General features: G+C 55.7%; 1 protein-coding gene across 5 annotated transcripts; it reads right to left on the reverse strand.

Annotated features, from left to right (window-relative positions):
* Positions 1 to 874: 874 nt before the first annotated feature.
* NR4A1 (nuclear receptor subfamily 4 group A member 1) lies at positions 875 to 24067 on the reverse strand. 5 transcript variants are annotated; one of them, XM_043883715.1, is made up of 10 exons: positions 23886 to 24067; positions 17660 to 17779; positions 17166 to 17225; positions 16186 to 16292; positions 5843 to 6720; positions 4885 to 5014; positions 4420 to 4571; positions 3877 to 4079; positions 3609 to 3787; positions 875 to 1686 (listed from the first exon to the last, which is right to left on the reverse strand). In XM_043883715.1, the coding sequence occupies exons 5-10, from the start codon at positions 6716 to 6718 to the stop codon at positions 1430 to 1432; spliced, it is 1797 nt and encodes a 598-aa protein (XP_043739650.1). In that variant the 5' UTR covers positions 6719 to 6720; positions 16186 to 16292; positions 17166 to 17225; positions 17660 to 17779; positions 23886 to 24067; the 3' UTR covers positions 875 to 1429. The 5 variants fall into 5 exon arrangements, with proteins under 5 accessions (XP_043739650.1, XP_043739634.1, XP_043739659.1 ...); XM_043883699.1 differs by lacking the exon at positions 17166 to 17225; XM_043883724.1 differs by lacking the exons at positions 17166 to 17225; positions 23886 to 24067 and having other exon boundaries at positions 17660 to 18199.
* Positions 24068 to 25177: the final 1110 nt, after the last annotated feature.

Consider the following 25177-nt stretch of genomic DNA (forward strand, 5'->3'; position numbering starts at 1 on the left):
ACCTTGGACTTCGGTATAGGGTCAGTTCTACATTTGTGTTTCTCCAAAGAGTGGCTTCCAGACCTCCAGCCTCACAGGCACCTGGGTGCTGGGTGAAAGTTGAGCTCCATGGGCCCCGCCCCTTGTCAAATCCCAGTCTCTGGGGTAGAGCCAAGGAATTTGCATTTTAAGCCAGCTAAGCATCTGATGGGCTTGGGAGTTGGAGAACCTACTTGGGGGCATTTGGGCACAAGCAGGGAACTCAGTCTTCCTGCCAAGGTCAGGGTTACCATAACCTGGGTCCTGCTGCTGGGGCACTAGGCTTGTGGGGAGGGATACTGAAAGTGGGGATGGGGAAAAACTTCTACTAAGGACAGTGGGTACCACCATCCTGGGCTTCCCTGGACCCAGCCCTACACTGAGCACCCCACCCACGCTCCCAGGGGACATGTGAGCTGGAGCTTCAGGTTAGGAACTTCCAGGCAAAGCTGGTGGACGAACTGGCCCCCAGCACAGGCCCCATCCACGAGCCTGGCCGTTCACCAGAGGCTTTCTCCATGTCAGAAACTAGTCTGAGTGCTTTGCCTAACAATCCCATGAAGCAGGTGTCATTACTTTCACCTTTTATAAATGAGTAAACTGAGGCCTGTTAGCCAAGTTGGTAACATGCAAGATTTATGGGACTTCCCTGGTGGTGCAGTGGTTAGGACTCGACACTTCCACTGCAGGGGGTGTGGATTCGATTCCTGGTCTGCGAACTAAGCTCCCATATGCCACCTGGCTTGGGTTGCCCAAAAATAAACAAAGGCTTACAGGAGCCACCTGTGTCTCTATTATGCCATTTTGGGGGTGGGTGGTATGGGTAGAGGGTGCCAGAGACAGACAGGATCTCAGCTTCAGCTACATGTCTATTTTTTATTCAATATATTAAATATATTAATCAGAAAAGTCACATACTATAAATCCAGGAAAATACACAAATATAAATGTCAGAATCTGTCATCTGTCTTCCTCCTAGAGTGAGTCTATGTACATGTGGAAGGAGGGCGGCAAGAGAGTAAGTAGGAGGCGGCTGGTGGGGGCCCATTCCTCCCTCCCAACCCCCACTCCCACCTCAACCTCTTCCTTCCTGTATTTACAGCAGCATTCGGCTTATTTACAGCATGGCGGTGTGTGTGTTAAAAACGGTTTATCTTACAAAAACATGAAGACCAGGGCTGGGCTGGGGGGGTAAGACAAATAGTAAGGGTCACCCCTGTGAATGCATCCCTCTCCCCCAGGGCATGAGCTCCCCGCTGACCTCCCAGAGAACAAGGGGGAGGGGCAGCCAGTCTGCAGCTCAGGCCCAGGCCGGGGTGATGCTCTGGGGGTCCGTGGGCCATGGGCTAAAGGCACGTGGGGTGGCATTATGAGCCCGCACACCGAGTGCGCGCATGTTCCCGGGCCAGGGTCAGAAGGGCAGCGTGTCCATAAAGATCTTGTCGACGATGGGTGGAGGGGGCACCAGGTCCTCCAGCTTGAGGTAGAAGATGCGCTGCAAGCCCTGGGTGCACAGGGTCCGCAGCTCGGGCAGCTTGCCCAGCAGACGCGACAGGCAGCTGGCCGGCTGGGGCTCGCCCGCCTCGGCCGAGACGTGCTCCTTCAGGCAGCTGGCGATGCGGTTCTGCAGCTCCTCTACCCGGCGAGGCTCCTGCAGCCCGTGCCGGTCTGCGGTGGAGGGGGGGACAAGGTGTGGGATTAGGCGCACTGCCCAGAACCCAACGCCCCTCTCCCCTGCAGAGTCGGCTGCCCCCAGGTCTCTGGGGCTACTGCTACGGACCATCTCCCACGCCCCCCTGCACTCCACAGAAGCACAGGCGCCCCACCAGAAGCCCAGCAAGGCAGCAGTGCTCGTCATCCTCATCTTCCGAGGGACAAAGTGAGGCCCAGAGAGGTTACAAGACTTGCCTAAGGTCACAGAGAGGAAATAAAACCTTAAGCAGCTTTTACTGACTAGCCCAGTGTTTTTTTGGGTTTTGGTCACCCCCACCCCAGATGGTAAAGAATCCGCCTGCAATGCAGGAGACCAGAGTTTGGTCCCTGTGTCAGGAAAATCCCCTGGAGAAGGGAATGACTACCCATTCCAGTATTCTTGCCTGGAGAATTCCATGGACAGAGGAGTCTGGCAGGCTACAGTCCATGGGGTTGCAAAGAGCTGGACATGACTGAGCAACTAACACCCCAGACTATTGTGAGAAACCCTGGGTTTGTGTAGCAGCATTATAGACGTCACCTCCAGAGAAAGCAGGCCTCAAAATCCAGTGCTCTCTCTGCAGCCGAAAGTACCTCAGATTCTGTCCTACAGTTTTTTTGGTCCTATGTAGCCTTGTGAAACTTAACTTAAAAAATTAACTGAAAAAGAGATGGGGCAGGGGAAGTCCCTGGTCGGGGACTTCCCTGGTGGTGCAGTGGTTAAGAATCCGCCTCGCAGTGCAGGGGACAGAGGCATGCTCCCTGGTAGGGGAACTAAGATCCCACATGCCTCAACTAGCAAGGCCCATGTGCTCTGTAGCTCACGAACCATAACTAGAGTCCTTGCGCCACGACAAAAGATCCTGTGTGCCACAACTAAGACCTGATGCGGTCAAATAAATGAGTAAATATTTTTTAAAAAGAAAGAGATGGGGCAGATTCTGGTGCTTTAACAAATAAAGACCTGAAAACCTTCGCATTTAATGCCAAAAGCTCGTCTCTTGCACAATTACGTTTACACATTTACACGAAGTACACAACCAGCACAGCTAATTAGTGCTGTTAGCAGTCAGAGTGGCAGCTACCCTTCGGGGGGCTAATGACTAAAAGGGGGCACAAGGAGGGGTTCTGGGGTCCTGGTCATCCCTGTTTCTTTTTTAAAATATAATTTTATTTATGTAGTTATTTTTGGCTGTGCTGGGTCTCAGTTGCTACGGGGGCTTTCTCCAGCTGCAACGAGCAGGGGCTACGCTCTAGTTATGGTGCACAGGCTTCTCACTGTAAGACTTCTCTTATTGCGGAGTACAGGCTCTAGAGCAGGAGAGTTTCAACAGTTGCAGCTCATGGGCTTCAATAGTTGTGATTCCTGGGCTCTAAAGCACAGGCTCAGTAGTTATGGCACAGGCACTTAGGTGCTCCACAGCATGTGGGACTCTTCCAGATCAGGGATTGAACCCGTGTCTCCTGCGTTGACAGGCAGATTCTCTACCACTGAGGCACCAGGGAAGCCCCTTGTCTGTTTCTTGATCTGTGTGTTATTTATGTGCATACACTTTGTGAAAATTTCCATGCAACATGATTCAGTAAGATTTAAAAAAAAACCCAAACTTTAGGCCACACATGACACCTACACAATCAGGATCTTGAGTCACCTGGGCTATGTCAGGGACTGATGGTTTGCAGTCAGCCACAGCTAGGCCTGAAACCCGGCTCTGCCAACCGCCAACTACATTGCCCTGAGCCATGCCTGCCCTCTCCACATCTGGTCACCCTCACTCCACATCTCATCACCCTCACTCCACAATGCAGGGGGCCCAGGAAACACCAGACACTGGCACATCCAGAGCCAGGCCCTCAGGCCCTCCCCATCTCCCTGGGTCTGGGGACCGGCCTCCCACCTGTGATGAGGACAAGCGCAGAGAGGCAGGCGAAGGCGGGGATGTCGACCACCAAGCTGTGTAGGGAGCGAGAGAAGGCCAGGATGCTGTCGATCCAGTCCCCGAAGCCACGGGCGCACTGCAGGCGGTGCAGCACCAGGCCTGAGCAGAAGATGAGCTTCCCCTCGGCTGGTTTAGACCTGGCAGGTGGGGGTGCAGACAGCCGTCAGGAGGAGGGGCTGGAGGGCACGGCGCCGGCCGAGGGCTCAACACTCAGTGGGACGCTCACCGGTAGGCCAGACGGAGAATAAAGAGCTCCAGAAAGGCAGACTCCAGCAGCAGGTCCTGGTCTCCAGGAGACAGTTCGGCAAAGCCGGGGATCTTCTCGGCCCACTTGCGGATCACCTCCAGGGAACCCGAGAGCAGGTCGTAGAACTGCTGCACATCCCCAGCATCCTCTTTCCCGAAGTGGGGCAGCGCCAGCTCCTGGAACTGGCAGGTGGTCCAACGGGGTCAGACCCCAGGAAGAGCCCCACACCCAGGCGGCTGTGTGCAGCCGTGTCACGCCCCGGGATGCCAGACCCCAAGGGTGAGAACAGAGCCGAGATCCCGCCCACGCTTGCTTGCCAACTTCTCGCCTGTTAACCCAGAGCCGAGGCTGCTGGAAGGAGCACATTTTTTTTTTTCAATTGGCCACTGCCCAGAGGGGTACATTTTTCCATCTGGTCAGCCTAGAGGGGCCAACCCTCTTTTTGATCTGTGGAACTGGGGGCTGGGCGGGTGGCTTTCTCACGTGTAGGAAGTGCCGAATGTGGGTTGGGCAGGGCCTCACCTTGGAGTAGTCCAGTTTAGAAGTGCTGGGCCCCGAGTCCAGGTGCGCCCGGACCAGGGAGGTGAGTAGGTGGGCTGGGGAGGTTTCTGGGGGCTGCTTGGGCTTTGAAGGGAGCCGACCCCGCCGTCCTTTCAGGCTGTCTGTCCGGACAACTGCAGAGAGACGGGCAGGAGTGAGGCAAGGAGAAAGGGGCCCAGGTAAGGGATTCCCAGCCCAAGCTGTGCACCCCAGTGCTAGAAGCACACCCAAGCATGAGGAGCTAGAGCCCCCGAGAACCCAGGGGACCCTGCAGTGACCTCCGCTCCCACAAGGCAGGCAGGTGGACTGGAGGCGGGGGAGGACGTAAGACCCAGGCATGCCCTCCCCTGCGGCCCACCAGGACAGATGTCCGGGGGTGGGGGGCTCTGTGTGCCCCACCCCGCTCCGGCCCACCTCTGCCCCTCGGGGCCTGTCCCAACCACCCACCTTCCTTCACCATGCCCACGGCCAGGCACTTCTGGAAGCGGCAGAACTGGCAGCGGTTTCGCCGCCTCTTGTCCACAGGGCAGTCCTTGTTAGCCAGGCAGATGTACTTGGCATTTTTCTGCACTGTGCGCTGGGGGGGGGGGGGGCCAACACGGAACAGGCTGTCAGAGTGTGGGGTGGGGGTGGGGGGGAGCCCAGGGGAGGGGCCTGTTCAGATCCTACTGCCATTGCAGACAAAAGCGCTCTCTGTTCACAACTATTTTTCTAACATTTGGGTGGCAGGGGAGGATAAGATGGATGGGTTGGGGGAGGAAGAAAGTAAGTCTTGGGGACACTGGGGGAGGGTTCGGTCTTACCCTCAGGACACAGGATGAGGGGCGAGGGGCTCCCCAGCAGCCCAGACACTGACACTTCTTAACGTGCCTGTGTCCGCCTGCCCCTTCCCTGAGGCAGACACGAGAGGGCTAAGGAGGGGCTGGGGGTGGGGACGGGCAATGAAGCAGGCACCCAGCGCTGGGACAAACACACAGCCTGTTCCCAAGTCCACCCCCAGCCCTCCAGCACCAAGCCCTCTCCTCAGATCCTTTCATCTCGTGCCAGGAACACGAGTGCCTGGGCACCCCCCTCCTTCCCACCAGGACCTTGAGTAGGGGGAGGCCAGGCAGAGGAAAACCAGAGGCTGGCCGCAGAAACTCCCCCTCCTGGGTAACCCCACAGCCTGCACCCTCTGCCCCACTCTCACCCCTCCTCCCTCCATCTCTCTACCACCCCAGTGTCAGCATGAAGATCCCAGTTCCCTGCTCCAAGGATGGCAGCCCACCGGGCCAAGCCTGCCCTCTTCCTAAAGAGCAGACTTGTTGGAAGGAGAACCCAGTCAAAGCCACCACAAAGCCCACTGGGGTGACAGACCAGCCTGCCCCACTTCTCATAAAAAGCTACACCCAGGGTGGCCCAGTACCTTGAAGAAGCCTTTGCAGCCCTCACAGGTGCGGACACCATAATGCTGGCAGGAAGCATTGTCCCCACACACAGCACATCGGCCCTCGCTTCCACCCGGAGCCCCACTCCTGGCCTTGGCAGAGGTCACGGGCGCGTCGAGCCTCCCCGAGCCATCAAGGTGGGGAGAAGTGGGCACCAGGCCTGGGAACGCTGTTGGCATGGAATAGCTCTCTCCCTCCCCCAGCTGGTGGGCGGCCTGTGAGGGGAACAGCTTCAGGGGGCTTGGGGCCAGGCTGGGACTGGGGCCGGGGGGAGGGCTGAAGGAAAAGAAGGCCGGCGGCTGGGGGGGCCCAGAAGCCTTGGGCAGCTGCTCTGTCCATGCCCGCAGGCCTTCATAAGTCTGACTGGGCGAGAAGGGGCCGAAGGAGCCATCCCAGGGAGAGAGCTGGGGTGGCTGGAAGCTGGGCGTGGATGGTGACGGTGCTGAGCAGGGACTGCCATAGTAGTCAGAGCCGCTGGAGGACAGGGTCTCGTCCAGAGGGCCACTCAGCGTGCCAGGGTAGCAGCCGTACACCTGGAAGTCCTCGAACTTGAAGGAAGCAGAGGCTGGGGAGGTGGCTGACGATGAGGACGTGGAGGACGCCGAGGAGGAGGCCGAGGAGCATGGCTGGGCCGTGCCCGGCAGTTGGTAGAGAAAGGTGTCAAACTCCCCTGTGTAGCCGTCCATGAAGGTGCTGAAGCTGGGCAAGGCGGTAGGGACAGCGGGGGCCGCCTCGGGGCTGGCCAGGTCCATGATGGGCTTGCTGAGCTCGGGGGTCAGGAGGTCGCCGGCCAGGTGGTCACGGGGTCCTGGGCTTGGTGCTGGTGTCCCATACTGGGCTTGGATACAGGGCATCTCTGGAGAGGGAAGAGACCAAAGCGGGGGGGAGGGAGAAGTCAGTAAGAGGCCTGAAGCCTGACCTCTAAGTATAGGACCCTGAGCGGCCAGGTGGCAGGACTCCCAGCCAGACATGGGACATTGAGGCGTTGGGGCCATAGCCCACCACAGTACCCAGGAATCCTGGCACCTGGCCCGTGTACCATCTCAACATCCATGTCACAAAGTCCCTGGGCAAGATCCCAGCAAGAGTGGGCTCAAGTCGGAAGGCCAGCCACACCCCGGGCAGCCTGGGAACCCTAGGGAGGGCATGTAGCCAGCATTTCTCTGCTGGAACAGGGGAAAGCTGTATTCGTCCAGCCCCCTGCCTCTCCCTAACTGGGTAAGGCGCAAGTGGGGGCTGGGAGAAGGGTGGGTGGGAGAGGCAGCCAGGCAAAGCCGGAGCCCAGTCCAGGGAGCAGATACGCCGTTCCTCCAACCTGGCACTTCTGGGAATATTCCCAGGCATGGCTCAGTCTCTGCAAAACCCCCTCCCCTCCTCCCCCCACAGTGCCTGAGATGAAGAACAACATCCTGCAAGTGGAAGAGGAGCTGGGAGTGAAGGCCCAGCTGCCTATGAAAGCAGCCTAAACAGCAATTAGCCTGTCCCTACCCCCATCCCCAACCCCACCCTCACCCTACATACTGAGCAAAGGCTGTAGATCCCACGCGCACCCCAGTCCTGCCATCTGGGGATGGGCACCCACTCTACACTGCCTGGGATGCTCCCAGAAGCAAAGAGGAAAGGGGCCCAACCTCCTTCCCCAGTACCCCAAGGGATCAGGTAACAGGGCTCCAGACCTTCAAAGGCCATATGCTGGAGGGGGCAGTGTGGTGAGGAGAGCAGCCCCTGGACTTGAAGTCCTGAAAGGGAACTTCTCTGCTATCCCTGCAGCATCTCCCCCTATTATTTTAACGAGAGCACTCAAGAGTCCAGCAGACTACCTGAGATGGCTATGTAGGGCAGAGGATAAGCCTGCTGGGGGTGATGGAAGTCTGGGTCCCTCCACTAAAGAGTTCTGTGCCCTGAATAACCCAGGAGCTCAGGCAAAGGGGGCTTACACTCCCTCAAATGCAGAGGAATCTGAAGGAGCAGAGAGAATCATTCAGGGGGACCTTTAAGTTCACAGACAAGTCAAAAGTTAACGTAGAGAGGAGGCTCTCATCCTACCTCCTTGCCCGGGGTCTCCGTGACCCTGGCCTCATCAGTCAGGGAGGGAGGCTGGGGAAAAAAGCAAGCTGAAACAGGGAGTGCCATAATCAAGGGGGACAGCAGGAGGGGGCAAAAGCTGGCATTACCTCCCAGCCAAGAGCCTGGGGAATTCTCCCGTAATAGGCTTTCTCCCGCCTCCTTGGGCCCTGGACAGGGCAGCTCCACCCCTGTCCTGACACTCCCACAACCAACCCAGACAACAGAGCCCCTAGAAACTTTGGCCCCACCAACCAGTGGCGCCCATCCACAGGCATAAAGTACCTGCAAGTGATAAGGCTGGCCCTGTCTGTTTGCGCTATGACAGCCTGGCAGGGAAGGCTTTGGGGTGGAGTAAAAGAGCCAGCAGCTACGCAGGACTGGGCTGGGCATTCCAGACTTATTCAAATCCCGTTTCTCCACTTGGAAGTTCCACATCCGGATCAACCCCCACAAACTACCCCCACTCCTGCCTTCATGCAGGTACTTAATGACACAAGATAGGGACCTCCATCTAGCCTTTGGCAGGGACACAAGGAGAAGGAAGAGGCGGGGTTGAAGGAAGGAGCAAGGAGAATCCGGCTTCAGGCAGGTCTTGGCAACAATGTGGTTTGCACCTGTTGTGCTAAACAAGCCTCAGGCTGCACCCTACCTGTCTGATCCGACAGAGACTGTGGAGGGGGATCCTCTAGGTGGTACCCCACCAGAGACTCCAACATCAGCAACTTCAATCAAGATCCCCAAGGACCAACCTTTCCACCTCTCTCTCTCTATCAAGGATCCCCAAGGACCAAGCTTTCCACCTCTCTCTCTCTCTCACACACACACACACACACAGATTCAAGCTACATTAAAAAACAATCTTCCCTATGCTTCCAGAGACTGTGCTCTGCCGTAAGCAGCCTCTTTTATTCCAACACACACCAGCACCCCCTCCACAGCTCAGTCACCAATGTTAAGCCATTTGCTTGGACAATCCAGACCTCTCCTAAGATAGTTCAGGCAGAAACTTCCAACTGGGGAACCCTAGAAACTAACCCACAGCATTAAGAATAAGTGTTAAGAAAACAACTAGGGGTATAGGAGTGAGCTGACAAGCTGAGAAGGAGACCCTTTTGGAAATCTAATCCTGGAAGGAGTCGGATCCCAGCAGCCCAAAACTCTGTGCCCCTTTCCCCACAGTGTACTGAGACCCCCATCAGCAACTAAGTCCTGGGTGCCCTGTGCCAACTAAGGGACCCTGGGAGACTGAACTCTAGCCAGCCTCCTACTGAACTCTGAGGCTTCCACCCTGCACAGACCCCCGCCTCCCAAAACACATAGACAGCACCCAGTAGACTCCAGTCCCATCTGGGTCTTCATCCCGTTCCAACCCCTAACCCCCATGCCAGAGTTGCATCCTATACTCGCCCTCCTTCATGCTAACCCCAAAACATTCTTTCGGTCCTCGCAAACACTCATCTCCATGCAACACCCCCCCCCTCCTTCCTCCCCGCCACAAAACCAAAACGGAGAGCCCCGCTGAGATGCACGCTTTCCAGGGGGCACCTACCCGGCTGGCTTCTGCTCCCCCTGCCGGGGACCGGCGCCCCAAGTCGCAGCCTGGTCCCGCGTGCGCTCCCGAGGTCTTGCACACTCCCCCCAACTTTCGCAGCCTCCACCACTGGGACTCCCGGCCGCGCCGGACTCTGCTCTTAAGCGCTCCGTGACGCACGGGGAGGGGCGGGGGCGCCACTGACGCACGCGGCCCGGCGAGCTTTGGCCATACAAGGGCGCGGGGGGCGGCGCGGTTCCGGCGGGAGGCGGCCAGGGGGAGGCGCGGGGCCGGGGAGCCCGAGGGGGCGGGGCGAGAGGGGGGGCCTGGAATGTCTGCGCGCGTGACGCACGCGGGGTTCCATTGACGCAGGGAGCGCGGATTGTTTGATCTATAAATAGTCCCCTCGCGCCCGCCGCGCCGGCTAAAAATAGCAGCTCGCGGACTCGCAAGGCTCGGCTGGCCGGCCCCAGGACCCCGGCCCCCCGGGGCAGAAAATAGGCCCGAGGGCCACAGCCCGAGAAGAGGGCGCTCTAGCTCCGAAGCCGCGGGGCTTCCCCGGACGAGGATCTCCTAACCCTCCGGGTGCTCCTGGGAGCCACGACTGCGCCTGGCTCCGCCTCTGCACCTTCCCCAGCCTTCCCTGCTGGCTTGGGGTGCCACTGCCCGGCTGGGCGGCCCGGGCAGGCCTTGGGCTGGGCAACTCAGGGACGCCCCCCGGGGAACCAGCGGGGTCTCGTTCTGAGAGTTTGGCCAGGGACGGCAGACAGCACAGTACCCACCACACAGACACACTCCCTTCTAGGGACGTCAGACACCACAGTACCCCACCACCACACAGACACACACTTACTCCCTACTCCCTCTCCCCAATTTCTTATGCAAAGTATCTTCTAGAGGGCAGGGATTCGCCAGGCCCCAGACAGGCCAAAGCTGTGCTTCACAGCTGAACTAGATTTTTCACCACTATCCTCCCCGGCCCCTGACACGGTGAGAGCACTCTAATTGGGAAATTACCGAATTTCAGAACCGGGTGGAGCCTGAGAAATCTTATCGAATTTGTGCCGACTCTTCCCCATTTTATAAATAAACGGGCTCAGAGGAATAATGACACTTGCTCAAGGTCACAGAGCAAGGTGCTGGCACACGGGTGGAGCCTGACTACATCTCTAGGGGATCCCTTCACCCCCTCCGCTGCCCATGAGCCCTCCCTCCCACCTCACCTCCAGCACCTGCAGACAGGGTGTCTTGTGCACCAGAGCACAGGCCAGGCTGCAGCCACCTGCAGCCTTCCCTAGATGGGGCTGTCACCCCTCACGTCCCTGGGGTGCCCCAAGTCTGGAGAGCCAGCACCTTCGATAAGACAGGAAGGAAAAAAGGCTGATATTTAGGAGAGCCCCTCCCCTCCCCCTGTCCACACGGAGCCTGTGACCAAGGACTCCACTCTCGCTTCCCCCGGTCACCCAACAGCACTTCCCTCTACCCTTGAGGCGCTTCCTGCTCCTCACTTCTTTCTCACCTCCCTCTCAGGTTTCCCACACCCTGCTCTCCAGCCCTCAGTTCTGCCCACTCAAAGGTCCCACCAGCACTTCAAAAACATCACCCATTCTCTACCATCTGCTGTCTCTGCACTCCTTGCCCACCTCCCATCTCTGCTTTTGAAGCCTCACACGCTACTTTTCATTTTCTTCTGAAATCATATTTTGGATTTGAATCCAAAATCCAAAATCTTGGATCCTCTATTCCTATTGCAGCCATGGCCCGTGCCTCACTGGCACCTGAAGGCAGCAGAGCATCTGAGCGAAGCCAGTGACTTGCCCTTCTCCCTGCCCACACCCACTAAGAAACCGCCCCTTCACCGTTTGTCTCTTCAAACCCTACAATCCATGACGGATGGAGCAGGCTCCATGTAGTAACATCAGTATCTTTCAGTCAGAACCTAGCATAGCTCCCCCATCGAAGCATACGCTCTCAAAACGGACCAGTCTTTGGAGAGCTCTGGCCTTTGCTAAACTGTCTTCCAAAGACCCTTCAAGGCCACCTTCATGAAGGTGAAGTGTGGGTAGGATGATCTTTAACCAAAGTTTTGTTTTTCTTTGTCTTAGGCTTTTGCATTAAGATGTTACTTGGGAAAAACACAAATTCCACAGTTTAAACCTGCTTTGAAATCACTAATATAATTCATGTCTTCCCATTTTGCAGATTAGGACCCAAGGGCGCCCAGAAGAGCTGCACCTTGCTCAGAGGCACAGGCAAGTCTGGGCTGGTGAAACTAATCCAGTCATGTCACAGGCTGGTTTCCCCACCTAGCCCCCCTCCCCACCCACCCCAGCAGGGCCTTCCTCAGAAAATAAAACAATTCTAGTATGGTAGCAAAAGCTGATTAGACAGGTCAGGGTTCTTCCCTCCAAACCTCACCAGCAAAAACACAAAACAAAAACAGGTGTATTCGCTGCAGCCCTAACGGCTCTTTGAAAGCTGAGTCAGCAGCCTTGAGCCCTAGCACCTCCTATTCACCCCGCCACTTTCCATTTGTAAAAAGCAACACAGACCATCCCTACCCTCCCATGGGAAAGTCCACCCAGGAGCCTCAGGGAACTCAAGTGTGGTAAGGAGCAGTCCAGGTTCCCAGCCTACATCTCCACATCTCAGCATCTAGCCTCCAGAGCTGTGCGGGCAGCCCAGGCCCCACCTGGGCGCGAGATGGCAGGTTTGGAGGCAGTAGTCTTGCTGTCCCGAAGGCAGAGGGTGGGAGAGGCAAGAACAGCTGCCACCTGGCCATGCTTGTGGAGGCGGGGGATGCTGGCGTCTCAGAACACATTACACTCTGAAAATAAGTAAGGAGAAAAGGGCAGAGTCCCTCTGTAGGAACACAGCCAGGAGCCCCTAGCCTAAGACAGAGGGGAGAGGGACTGGGGGACCTTGAGCTTCATCCCTGCCGGCCAGATGGCCTTCAGGGAGGGTGGCCTTGGGCTCTGAATCCAGAGAATCTTAGTAGAACCCAACTAAGGTGAAAAGGCATAACAGATGCAAACTTTGGGAGGCCTGAAGCATAAGCTGGTCCAAGGGCAGATGGAGACTCCAAGGGACCTCACTAAGTCCAGCCCTTAAGATAAGCAAGGTCAGAGTGAACAGCTCATTGTAGGGGAGATAAGGGGTGGAAAGGGACAAGTAATAACCACGGGATGAGAGGTATCCAAAACTTTGAGGTGAGGACCAGAAAGTAAGGCAGGGCCAGGATAACACAGGAAGGGCAGGGAAAGATGTCATGCTGGAGACGAGACAGAGCTGCCCAAGGGCAGACTCCCACAGCACAGCCCAAGTGCTGTCACCACCACCGGGCTCCCCACTGCCCCAGTACAAAGACCTTGGGCTTAAACCTTCCCACCACCCACTGGGCACATTGTTCCTCTTCCTTCTACTCTAATCCCACCGACCTTCTAAGACTTCAGCTCATCCCCCACTCCTGGACCAGCCTGACTCGTAATAAGTACCTTCTCACCAGAAGATTTGGGGGTGTGAGGAGTAGGGAATACCAATGAAGGGTCAGTGTCCTAAGCCTCGGCTTAGGACACTGCATGGATTCTTCCATTTCACCCTCTCCCTAACCTTCTATGTTTGGAATTACCACCTGCATTTTATAAATAAGGAGATGGTGGCTTAGGGGCCAGGAATCAGAACCCCACCCCTGATCCCTGCTAACTCCCAGCTCTATGCTGGACCCACTGCCCTCAACTCTGAACTCCAGAGCTGTGGCTTCTGACCCTGTGAGACATGAGTCTCATAAGTCTAACCACAGAGCCAGGTACACACACGGCCTGTAAATTGAAAACAGCAATGCCTACAAGGAGATCTCTGTGGGAACTGGAAGCATCCCAGTTCCTCGTCTGAACGATGGTCACCTGGGTGTCTTCACTATGAAAAAGTCATCAAACTGTACACTCTCAAGATTTCACATCTATGGTTTGTATGCTTTTGTGTATGTATGTTATACTCTCAGAAATAAAATGTTTATTTACAAAATGTGCAGTCGTGTCCGACTCTTTGCGACCCCATGGACTATATAGACTGCCAGGCTCCTCTGTCCATAGAATTCTCCAGGCAAGAATACTGGAGTGGGTTGCCATGCCCTCCTCCATGGGATCTTCCCAACCCAGGGATGAAACCCAGGTCTACGTTGCAGACATATTTTTACCGTCTGATCCACCAGGGAAGCCCAAATAATCATGTCTAGATGGGAGAGATACACCAATTCAAATGGATGCAGATGCCGCTGGCATTTACTGAAATCACAGAGAAACGGAGGGTGTTTCTCATGTATTTGTTCTATCAACACAGACTCAGCATAGCTATGGTTAGGAGAGCCTGCAGTATCTAGCACAAGAAAGGTCTCCTCTCTCAGTGTGTTTTCTGAATCGCTCAGCTAGGCCCTGATCCCTGCTCGTCAAATCCTTTGCAGCCCATGGACTTACGTGCTCAGACCATCCCTCCCCGCAACCAATATGTAAACATGAAAGCAAGGCCCTGTCTCCCCTACCTTGGCAGTAGGCATCCTCAAACAGTACGTGCCCAGGGCAGGCACCAAATGGGCAGCCAGAGTGCACCATCGTCCCCCCAGTCAAGACGGTGGGTGAATAGGAGATGGAGGAAGTGGAACTGCACTGCCCCTTTCCCACACTGCACCCCCCCACACACACAGTCAGGCTGGCCCCCGCCCCTGCTGAGCAAAGGGCAGGAACTTGTCCTACTTTCACCAAGACCATCCCCACCCATGGGCCTCCACACCCTTCCCGGGGGGGGGGGCGGGGCAGAGGGAGTGAGCTTTGCCTCCTCCCCGCCAAGCTTCCCCTCCTGAGCCCCAGGACCCATCACCAGGCCTGACCCGGCCACTTCCTCTTCCTGCCCCGGCATCAGCATCGAGCAAGGGGATTTGCGCTGTGGGCAGGGAAGTGCTGCCTACTGCCCCAGGGGGCTGCCACAGACGGCTCTGGGAACTGGGGATACGGGGTAAGGCCCAGGCGTGACCATCTTCTGGCCCTGGCCCAGGTCCTGCCATGACCAGGCATGTTGTTCCCTCCGGGAAAACTGGCTCCCAAGGACACACAGGTCAGCCACCGCTCTCCATGTCTCGCCCAGCCCCCATCAGGGCAAAAGATACAGGAACTCTCAGATGCATCTTTGACCAGGAGCCAGCAAGCCTGGTGTGTGACCCGGGCCAGTCCCTTGCCCTCTCCCAGAGCGTTTCCTCATCTGCCCAACGCTGACAACATCACAAATCCCAGTGCTGTGAGAATTCACTGACAGAAGAGGGAGGCTCCACAGTGAAATGGGAGCTCTGTCTGGGGACCTGGGCTCTAGAGCAGAATCCTGTGGCGGGCACAGAAAGGAGACACCAGGGCCATCAGCTCAACTAGGGGGGCCCGCACCCTCCTCCCCCAAGAATCGGAGACAAATAGTACCCCTGCCCCGCCTCTCCCCTCCAGGGCTGAGTGAGAGGAAAAGAGAGTGTGTCCAGAGATGGGGCTCCACCCAGCACCAGGAAAATTCCAGACTGCATGCAGCAAGTGCTCAATTGATACTCTGAAGACAGCTGGTTGATTAAGGAGATCAGACCTCTCTCCACAGAGGTCATTTTCAGTCAAGTAATTTCTCCACCCCCAGCCCCCTCTCAGGCCAGAAGGAATCAACATACAGCATAAAAGAACAAGACCAGCCTTCAGGAAGAACATCCAGACAGAACTGAAAAACACAGACAAGATCACGGAGTTCCTTGGGAAAAGCTGGCCCACGCCTCATTTGCACCCTCCTCAGCTCTCTTTCCATCCCCTCAGGTTGCTCAGATCCTGGCCAGCTCCTCTCTCCCCCACCCTTGGAGGGTCTCCCACCACCTTGCAGAACATCAACAACCCACCAAGTTCTCCTGCCCCTGCCCAAGGTCTCCACCCAGCCTCCTTGGGCAAAATTTCAAATTCCAAAATAAAAACCCTCTGATAACGAGTCCCAGCCGGAAAGACTGATGCATTTTCCTATTGTTAAAGTATTTTTAGTCACAGGCTCTGGATTCGTTTAGAGACTCACGTTCAGAAAGGGAAAATTTTATTTTCTTTCGAGAACCAAGGAGGAGAGCACGCAGCCTCCCACGTAAGAAGCCCCACTTGTTCCACACCGGCCCTAGCCCCTGGCCTGGCTCCCAGGGAGTGTGTTTGTGGCAAGCTGCTTGGCGGCCCCTCCAGGCCTCACTTCAGCCCTGCTTCTCAGGCACCCAAGCAGCCGGGAAGCCAGGCTAGGAGGGCAGGGTAACAGTCGAGGGTTCAGAGACATCAATCTGTGGGTTCAGATCCCAATTCCCAACCAGCGAGGGGGCCGGGGACCTTACCAAGGGGCCTGTCTGACACCCAGCTCTCTCCAACGTCCCTCCCCAGCCTGAGCAGACCAGGGCCTTATCCAGGCTGGGTCAACAGGATAGGAGGATTGAAGAGCCTGTTGCAGATCTCTGAGGAAGGAGACTTCCACGTCTCCTGGTTCTCAACCACAAAGTGGTCCAAATCCCACCATCCCAGGGCCGTCAAGCTTTCATTCTCATTCCTTGAGAGGACTGACCACCCTGTTTCCCCTCCCTCCCTCCTCTTGAGGCCAAAGAAACCACAGCTCAGACAGTCATGATGAAAAGAGATCCAAATGGCCCAGCCTCAGTGCCTTGGTTTCCCCATTCCTAAGACTCACCAGCTTCCTCCACACGACCTGCTTTGATTCTCAGAGGTCCCGGACCACTGCACCAAGGGAGACTCCCAGGGCTGGTTGGGGCCTCTTCCTGGTGGCCTGGAGGAGCCCTGTGGGAAGAGACGTGACTGCCCAGTCAGCCTGCCCTGCCGGCCGGGCTGTGTGCTAGCTGAGTGGGCTCAGGAGGTGGAGCAGCCTCCACTGCAACATGTCCTTCTCTGTTTATATAGCTGAAACCAGAGCCGGCCTCTGGGGACGGGGGCGCTGCCTCGGAGCCCTCTTGGCTAAGGCCTGACTTTGGCCCGGTTCAGCGAGAGCCCAAAATAGTCAGCTGACGGGAGCCCCGGCGTGAGCGTGACCCTGGGCCCGTGCCCGGGCCTGGCAGACAGGTGCCCACGTCACAAGACCAGCAGCTCTAGCGCTCATGGGGCCCCCTTGGCAGCCCCTCAGGGTGCCCCTGGCAGCATATCTGGCATGGGAATTCCACCCAATCACCTCCCTCTTCCAGACAACGGACTGAATGCGAGGAATTCTGCCCACAGGAGCCACTGTGTACCCAGAGGGAAGGCCGGGCGCTCAGAAGGCCGAGTCAGAGCTGAGGGCAGAGGTGGGGGCTGAGCGGAGGGAAAGTCACCCGGCCCGCTGCTGTCATCTTCACTCACGTGCTTCCCGCATCCAGATCTCCAGCTGACCAGGAACACCTGCCTCATCCACTTACAGTAACTCCTCTCCCTGCCCCGGCCCGAGGCTGGTGGCCCAGCGCCTGCTGCCATCAGGCCAGGATCACACCCCGTCCAGCCCCCAGCACAGAAGGCCCTGCTTCCCAGGGCTTTCCCGCCTTCTCTGCAGGCTTGGAGAGCTAGAAACCCTGTCCTCTGCACCCCAACCACCTCTCTGGACTCTCTGGACCCTGAACACCAACGCCACATGAGGCAACAGTGTTTGGGGTTCCGGTGGGGATACCGAGCCAGCTCCCACTTCACCTGAGGGGGTCTCTCAGAGATGGCTGAGGCGGGGCTGCTGCCCAGAGATGGCCCTCAGTTCTGGGGAAGGAAAAAGAGAATCACAGGGTTCCTGTCCAGGGCACCAAGCTGAACTCCAGCTCTCTCGGGTAAAGATGTAATCGGGACTCTGGTACCCCTAGCCTCACCCCATCAACTTCCTGGAACCAGGCCCATGCTGCCCTGGCAGCCGTCACTCCTCACAACCCCATGACACCCAGGCCCAGAGGCCCCCCCCAAGCCTGTACTGCTAAGAAAGTCAGGCTTCCCCCTTCCCCACCCCCACACTACCCCCACTAGCAAAGAAATCAGATCTCCCTGTGCCTAGCAGCGCCTCGCCTACTACCTCTGCAGGGCTTCCCCCTCCATCCCCCAAACCACATCCGCTTCAGGCAGCTCCCACACCCACCTTGGCCCCCCAACCACCTGCTCAGGAGGCCCCAGGGGCATACAAAGGGCAACAGCAGGGCACTTACCCCTCTGGATGGACCGACGGACCTTAAACAACACTCGACCATCCCTAGGGCCTTCGGGGCCTGGCAGAAGGAGCCGACACCAGGGAGGGGCTGGGGCTGGCCTCTGTCCATGGTGGAGGCCTACAGAGGGAGTCGTGTGAGAGAGGAGAAATCAGCCAGCAAGGCCATTCCCTGGAGACAGTACAGCCAGAAACAGACATGGGAACAGAGGCAGGGCCCAGGCCATGATGGTGGACAGGCCAGCTCAAGGTGCCCCCTGAGCTGGGCATCAGAGGTTGGGGGCCCACACCCCAAGCAAACAGCACTTGGGAATGTGGGGTGTGGCCAGGAGTTGCTGAGAGTGTCTGAAGCATCTCCAGGCCCTGGAGACACAGCCCCTGAACCTTAAACCCCACTCTTGGGTGCAGTGGCAGGTGGTACCTCAACCAAGCTCTCAGCTCCTGGATGTACACAAAAGGACAGCTGGAGGTAGAGAAAAGGGAGCCACTGCTAGGACAGAGCAAAACACCCCTCTCTCCTAAATGGGCTCCAACTTGGTCCCCAAAGCCTCAGAGGCCCCCACAAGGCAAGGGCTCCATGCTCCCATCTCTAGGAGGCCCAGCCTTCTCATCTGAGCAATGGGTACTTTCAGGAACTCTTCTATGAGGGGATTCTGGTCACAAAACAGGAAGATCCAGCTTGGGGAAGAGTGGTGAAGAGCACAGATGCTGGATCCCTGTTGCCTGGGTTCAAATCCTTGCTCCATCACGTGTCACTCTGGGCAAGTTACATAACTTCTCTGTTCCTCATCAGTGAAAATGACTATCTGTAATTGACGTCTCTAAAATTAACAACCGTAAGGTTACCAGCAGGTTTAAAGTGAATTTGCATGCAAAGGACTTAGGGCTGGATCCACATAGGTGCCATTGTTATTAGGAGGAACTGAAGGAGGACACATAAAAGCTAACCCCAGACCCTGGTCCCTATTCCAAGCTCCTTCGGTGCACCTGAGCTCTACTTCCAACACCACATGTGTGTGCCATCCCCCCAAACTCTTCAACCTCTCCCCTGATCCTACTGGTGCCAGAGCCTTCAGCCGGGGCAACCCAGACCCCACTTCTCACCTCCCCTTTTCCTCCCCTTACCCAGCCCTCTCTTTTCCTGACTGGGCCTCAAGGTGAGGGCAGGACCAGTCAAGGTGGGATCTTCCCTAGTTATCAGGCTGCCCTTCAGGCCGAGATGAAGTCTAGGAAAAGAGAAGTAGATGCTCCCAGGGTGGGTGATAGAGGGAATGAGGAGGAACTCCCAGAGGGTAGGTGATGGGCCCCTTCACCCTCCTAACTTCTGTCCCAGGGTCCATAGGCTAAGGGGCATTCCTCTGGCCCAAAGTACCCAGACTCTCCTCTTACAGAGCTACCAGCATCTCCAATGACCCTAGGCGTATGATGGGGAACAGGGCATGAAGAAGGGGAAGGCAGTTCAGATCAGTCAGAGGGCTTCCAACCCCAAACACAAGGCAAAGTTTAGTTCAGTTCAGTCGTTCAGTCATGTCCAACTCTTTGCGACCCCATGAACCACAGCACGCCAGGCCTCCCTGTCCATCGCCAACTCCTGGAGTTTACTCAAACTCATGTCCATTGAGTCGGTGATGCCATCCAACCATCACATCCTCTGTCATCCCCTTCTCCTCCTGCCTTCAATCTTGCCCAACATCAGGGTCTTTTCCAATGAGTCAGTTCTTCCCATCAGGTGGCCCAAGTATTGGAGTTTCAGCTTCAACATCAGTCCTTCCAATGAATATTCAGGACTGATTTCCTTTGGGATGGACTGGCTGGAGCTCCTTGCAGTCCAAGGGACTCTCAAGAGTCTTCTCCAACACCACAGTTCAAAAGCATCAATTCTTTGGTGCTCAGCTTTCTTTATAGTCCAACTCTCACATCCACACATGACTACTGGAAAAACTATAGCCTTGACTAGATGGACCTTTGTTGGCAAAGTAATGTCTCTGCTTTTTAATATGCTGTCTAGGTTGGTCATAACTTTTCTTCCAGGATTAACTGTCTTCTAATTTCACAGCTGCAGTCACCATCTGCAGTGATTTTGGACCCCAAAAAATAGTCTGTCACCGTTTCCACTGTTTGCCCATCTATTTGCCATGAAGTGATGGGACCAGATGCCATGATCTTAGTTTTCTGAAAGTTGAGCTTTAAGCCAACTTTTTCACTCTCCACTTTCACTTTCATCAAGAGGCTCTTTAAGTTCTTCTTCGCTTTCTGCCATAAGGGTGGTGTCATCTGCATATCTGAGGTTACTGATATTTCTCCCGGCAATCTTGATTCCAGCTTGTGCTTCATCCAGCCCAGCGTTTCTCATGATGTACTCTGCATATAAGTTAAATAAGCAAGGGGAGAATATACAGCCTTGACCTACTCCTTTCCTGATTTGGAACCAGTCTGTTGTTCATGTCCAGTTCTAACTGTTGCTTCCTGACCTGCATACAGATTTCTTAAGACGCAGGTCAGGTGGTCTGATATTCCCATCTCTTTAAGAATTTTCCACAGTTTGCAGTGATCCACACAGTCAAAGGCTTTGGCATAGTCAATAAAGCAGAAATAGATGTTTTTCCGGAACTCTCTCGCTTTTTCGATAATCCAACGGATGTTGGCAATTTGATCTCTGGTTCCTCTGCCTTTTCCAAAACCAGCTTTAACATCTGGAAGTTCACAGTTCACATACTATTGAAGCCTTGCTTGGAGAATTTTGAGCATTACTTTGCTGGAGTGTGAGATGAGTACAACTGTGTGGTAGTTTGAACATTCTTTGGCATTGCCTTTCTTTGGGACTGGAATGAAAACTGACTTTATCCAGTCTTGTGGCCACCTGTGGAGTTTTCCAAATTTGCTGGCATATTGAGTGCAGCACTTTCACAGCATCATCTTTTAGGACTTGAAATAGCTCAACTAGAATTCCATCACCTACATTAGCTTTGTTCATAGTGATGCTTCCTAAGGCCCACCTGACTTCACATTCCAGGATGTCTGGCTCTAGGTGAGTGAGCACACCATCATGATTATCTGGGTTGTGAAGATCTTTTTTGCATAGTTCTTCTGAATATTCTTGCCACTTCTTCTTAATATCTTCTGCTTCTGTTAGGTCCATACCATTTCTGTCCTTTATTGAGCCCGTCTTTGCATGAAATATTCCCTTGGCATCTCTAATTTTCTTGATGAGATCTCTAGTCTTTTCCATTCTATTGTTTTCCTCTATTTCTCTGTACTGATCACAGAGGAAGGCTTTCTTATCTCTCCTTGCTATTCTTTGGAACAATGCATTCAAATGGACATATCTTTCCTTTTCTCCTTTGCTTTTCGCTTCTCTTCTTTTCACAGCTATTTGTAAGGCCTCCTCAGACAGGCATTTTACCTTTTTGCACTTCTTTTCCTTGGGGATGGTCTTGATTCCTGTCTCCTGTACAATGTCACGAATCTCCATCCATAGTTCATCAGGCACTCTGTCTATCAGATCTAATCCCTTGAGTCTATTTCTCACTTCCACTGTATAATCAATTGTAAGGGCAAAAGAAAAACAGAAAGCAAAAGCAGGCTGCAAACCTGGCCCAGACCACGGCCGACACCTGCCTCCCAGAGTGACACTGTCATCTTCCCATCCCCCAGAAACGGTTTGTGGTCAGGCCCTAGCCCCCAGGCTCCCTTTTCTCCCTTCCAGCCCACAGGTGAGGAGTAAGGGAGGCCAAACACCTTCTATCACAGTCAAGCCCAACCTGAGTGCCCGGGTCTTCCCCACTTGTACCTGAGAACAGGAGCCAGAGTCAGGGATCCAGTTGGTGCCCCGAAAGTGATTCAAAACATCTTAAAGCAGGTATCTGATCCCATCTCTGGTCCCACATCAACAGTCCCTCCACAAGCATTTACTGAGGGCCTACTGTGAACCAGACAGTGAACCATGAACACTGGGAGATCCAAGGAGTAAACCAAGATCTGTAGGCCCCAGGAGATTACAATGGGGGAATGAATCAAGGTCAGTTACAATCAGCACTGCGCAGGGGACAAACGGAGGGCTGAGTGGGCTTAGAGAAGGAGAAAGTGACTCCCTCCCAAGAGAAACGGGACCATCAGCCCAGACTTCAGTCCCCAGCTCCAGCTCCCCCTCCTCCCTGTGCTCCAGCCCCACGGGCTCTCTTTCTCGACTCAGAGCCTCTGCACTGGCTGTTTCCTCTGCCAGGAAAGTCACTGCCTGCTATGTCTGTATGGCCAGTTCCTTCCCATCAATCTGGCTGGTGATCCCATTTCACCTGCACTCCCACCCTGCAACGTTAATCTATTTTTATTATCTCCATAGGACTAATGCCATTCATTTGTTTACACGTGTGTCGCAAAGACTGCAGAGTTCAGTGTCTAAACCTGAGCTCAGCACTAACAGTGCTCAGTAAGTACTGGTGGAATGTGGGAGAGGGGGACTCACACATGCAACAGAACTGGGCTGGGAGGAGGTTTGACACTGCAGTGAAGGAGGTGTCCCTTCTATCTGGGGGCATACCCAAAGTCTGAGGGGTCTTCCTTATGTTGAGTCACAATTGAGTCCAGCCCCCAGCCCTGGATCCCAGTCCTGAATAGCTGTGCCCATCTGATAACTCCTCCTCCCTCCTATGGCATATTTGAGACTTTTCTTATTTAAACTCCTTGCAACAGGATATGAATGACAGACCCTTTGCAGCCCTGGTGGCTTCCTGATAGCATAAACTCTGCATTGGCTAATGTCCCAACCCAGAAGTGGGCATATTACTCTTAACAACAATAACAAGAGCAGCTCATATTTGTTGAACACCAAGAAACTTCCCTGTGGCTCAGACAGTAAAGAATCTGCCTGCAATGCAGGAGACCCCGGTTAATCCCAGGGTCAGGAAGATCCCCTGGAGAAGGGAATGGCAACCCACTCCAGTATTCTTGCCTTTAGAATTCCATGGACAAAGAAGTCTGGTGGACTACAGTCCAGGGGATTGCAAAGAGTCGGAGGCACTGAGGATTAGTTGCTTTCACTTTCACTTTTTTTTGATGTGCTAAACACATCACTAAGCACTTTACACCCATGTACTCTTTTAACCTCACAACACTATGAGGAAGCGATTATTATTATGAACATTTTAACAAGGAGGAAACGAAGGCACAGAAATATTAAGCAACCTGCCCAAGGTCACACAGCTAGTTAAGTGGCAAAGCCAGGATTAGAACCTGGGCATCCCCCTTTCCCTCCTTGGACCTGTTTGGTGGGCACAGAGCAGTTTGATAGCCAACACCAGAGAGCAAGTGGGAAGCTCTGGGGCCTGGGTTGCTAGACTGAACTTCTCAGCTAATTTTTTAAACTCCAGCACAGGCCTCAAAATTAACAATCAGTCACATTCATTCTGCTGGGCTTGGCCCATCCTTCCCCGTCTGCCATCGCTTGGAATCTTGGCTTTATTGTACTATACACTTGTCATTGTTCCACTCAGCTCTCAGTCAATACAAAGAGTTGGCTGGCTTCCCTTTCAAGTCTTCATCCAAGTCACTTGGAGCAAGACCCTAGCAAGGGTCTAGGACCATGTCTGAAGCCACCACTGAAACCTCCCACCAGGCTCTTATCAACCCCCTACGCCACCAGCACCCTTTGGACATAACTGTTGTGAACCCACCTACCTCTTCCTTCCCAGCCTTCCTTTTCCCAGCACACCCCCCAACCCAAATGAATACTCCACTGGAAACCACCATAAATGCCACTTCTGCAGCATTTCTAATCCCAGGTCCGCCCCTGACTCCACGAGACCCTCTGCAGACTCAGTTTCTCTGCTGCGGCCCACGAAGGGGTTGCAGTGGGCAACTCGGGTCCCTCCCGGCTCGGCGTCCTGGCAGCCGAGCTCGCGGACTGAACTCCTGGAACCCGTTCCCCGCAGCCAACGGGTAAATGGAAGGAATTTCTCCGGCCTGGCCACCTCCCGCACCCCTCGCGGGCCAAACCCCACCCTTGGCGGGCTGGTGTGAGAAAGCGCTGGCGCCTCACTTGGGGGCTGACTCGGAGCTAGCTGGTTCCTCCGGGAATCCAGTCCCTGACCCCCATCACCCCCACCACCCTGGTCTCCAAGCGGGACTTGGCGCGGCCCCGGCCCCGCGACGCGCACCCATGCAGACCCATCTCTTCCCGAGCATCTTCCGGGACCCCCGGGACCCCCGTGCCCCCTCCCCGGCCCCCTCACCTGGCCCGGCTCGCCCGGCTGGCCTCTCCGCCCCCGCCTTCCGGGGTCGCGTCCCCACCAGCGGGGAGCGGCTCAGCAGCGCGGGGGCGCCCATGGCCCGGGCGGCAGGGGGTCGCGGGCACGGCGCGCGGGCCCCCACGGTGCCGCCGCCGCCTAGCGCTCCTGCCGCCGCGCCGCCGCGGCCCCGTGCCCCCAGCCCTCGGGCAGCCCCCCGCCCCGCAGTTCCGGCCGCAGCCGCGCCCCCCCGCCCCCGCAGCCCCCGGCCGCCCGCGCCGCTGTCCCAGCCCGGGGCGCGCCTCCCCCGGCTGGCGGGCAGGCGGGGACCGTGACGCGCGCCCATTGACGTCTCCGGAATCCCGGCGGCGCGGCCGACGCAGCCTCATCAATGGGGCTAAAAATAGCGGCGCCCGGAATAGCCGCGAGCGCCCCGCCCCGCGGGCCCCCCTCCCCAACCCTCGCTGCACACCCCGTTACATAATCCGCCCGGCTGTGGCCGGGGTGGGGGAGCTGTTTTTCAGGTGAAGCGTCTGTGGCCTTGCTAACACCTTCCGACCGAGGCTGCAAACCTAGAGCTGACTTCTAAGTAAATTTACCTGGGGCTTCCCCGGGGAAGAGGTGGAAAAAATGAGGCCCAGAGAGGCTCGGCAGCGGTCCAAAGTCACACAGCAATTAGACTGCTTCGAGAGGACAGGACCCCGGCCCTCTGAACCCCGGACACCCCCACCAGCCTTGCTTGGCCTACAGGCCACCATAAGGGCAAGGGGCCCGGCCAGCAGGGTGTCCAGCATTCACACAAGAAGCCGTCTTAGAGAAAGGGGACTTGCTGGAAAGGTGAAATTTCTCTTGGAGAGAAGCATTTCCCGAGGCAGCTCCTCCCATACTGCTGTGTGACCTAGGGCAAGTCACTTCACCTCTCAGCCTGTTTCTTTACCTATAAAATGAGGATGATACTATTATCAGCCTTTTCTGGGTGTCAGGAGTCAGGAGGACTGAACAACTGTGGAACTGCCTTGCACACAGCAGGTTCTCATAGTTACTTTCTCCTTGCTTTCTTCTAGGAACCTGACTTTCCCGTTCCACAGAATTGCTTAGTGCAAGAGGTGCTTAGTGTAAGAGATACCTATGCGGAGGCCCCTGCACTGGCCAGGAGGCCCTGAGTGGCCCACTCTCTTCTGCCCAGTAAGAACCTTCCTGGGGATGAGAGTCTTGGAGGCTTTCTCTTTCCCACGTGACTGGTACACTCTTTGGAAATGGGAGAACTATACTTTTCTTGAGCAAATCAATCCTTGTCT

The sequence above is a fragment of the Cervus elaphus genome, chromosome 3 (genome assembly GCF_910594005.1).
Source record: "Cervus elaphus chromosome 3, mCerEla1.1, whole genome shotgun sequence".
NCBI lineage: Eukaryota > Metazoa > Chordata > Mammalia > Artiodactyla > Cervidae > Cervus > Cervus elaphus.

Excerpts from the sequence above, each read along its gene's own strand:
- NR4A1 (XM_043883699.1), bottom strand. The coding sequence starts at position 6,718 with ATGCCCTGTATCCAAGCCCAGTATGGGACACCAGCACCAAGCCCAGGA. Across the intron at positions 5,015-5,842 it reads GCTGCAAAGGCTTCTTCAAG|CGCACAGTGCAGAAAAATGC; the intron begins GTACTGGGCCAC and ends CCCCCCCCCCAG. Across the intron at positions 1,687-3,608 it reads TGCGCTTGTCCTCATCACAG|ACCGGCACGGGCTGCAGGAG; the intron begins GTGGGAGGCCGG and ends CCTCCACCGCAG.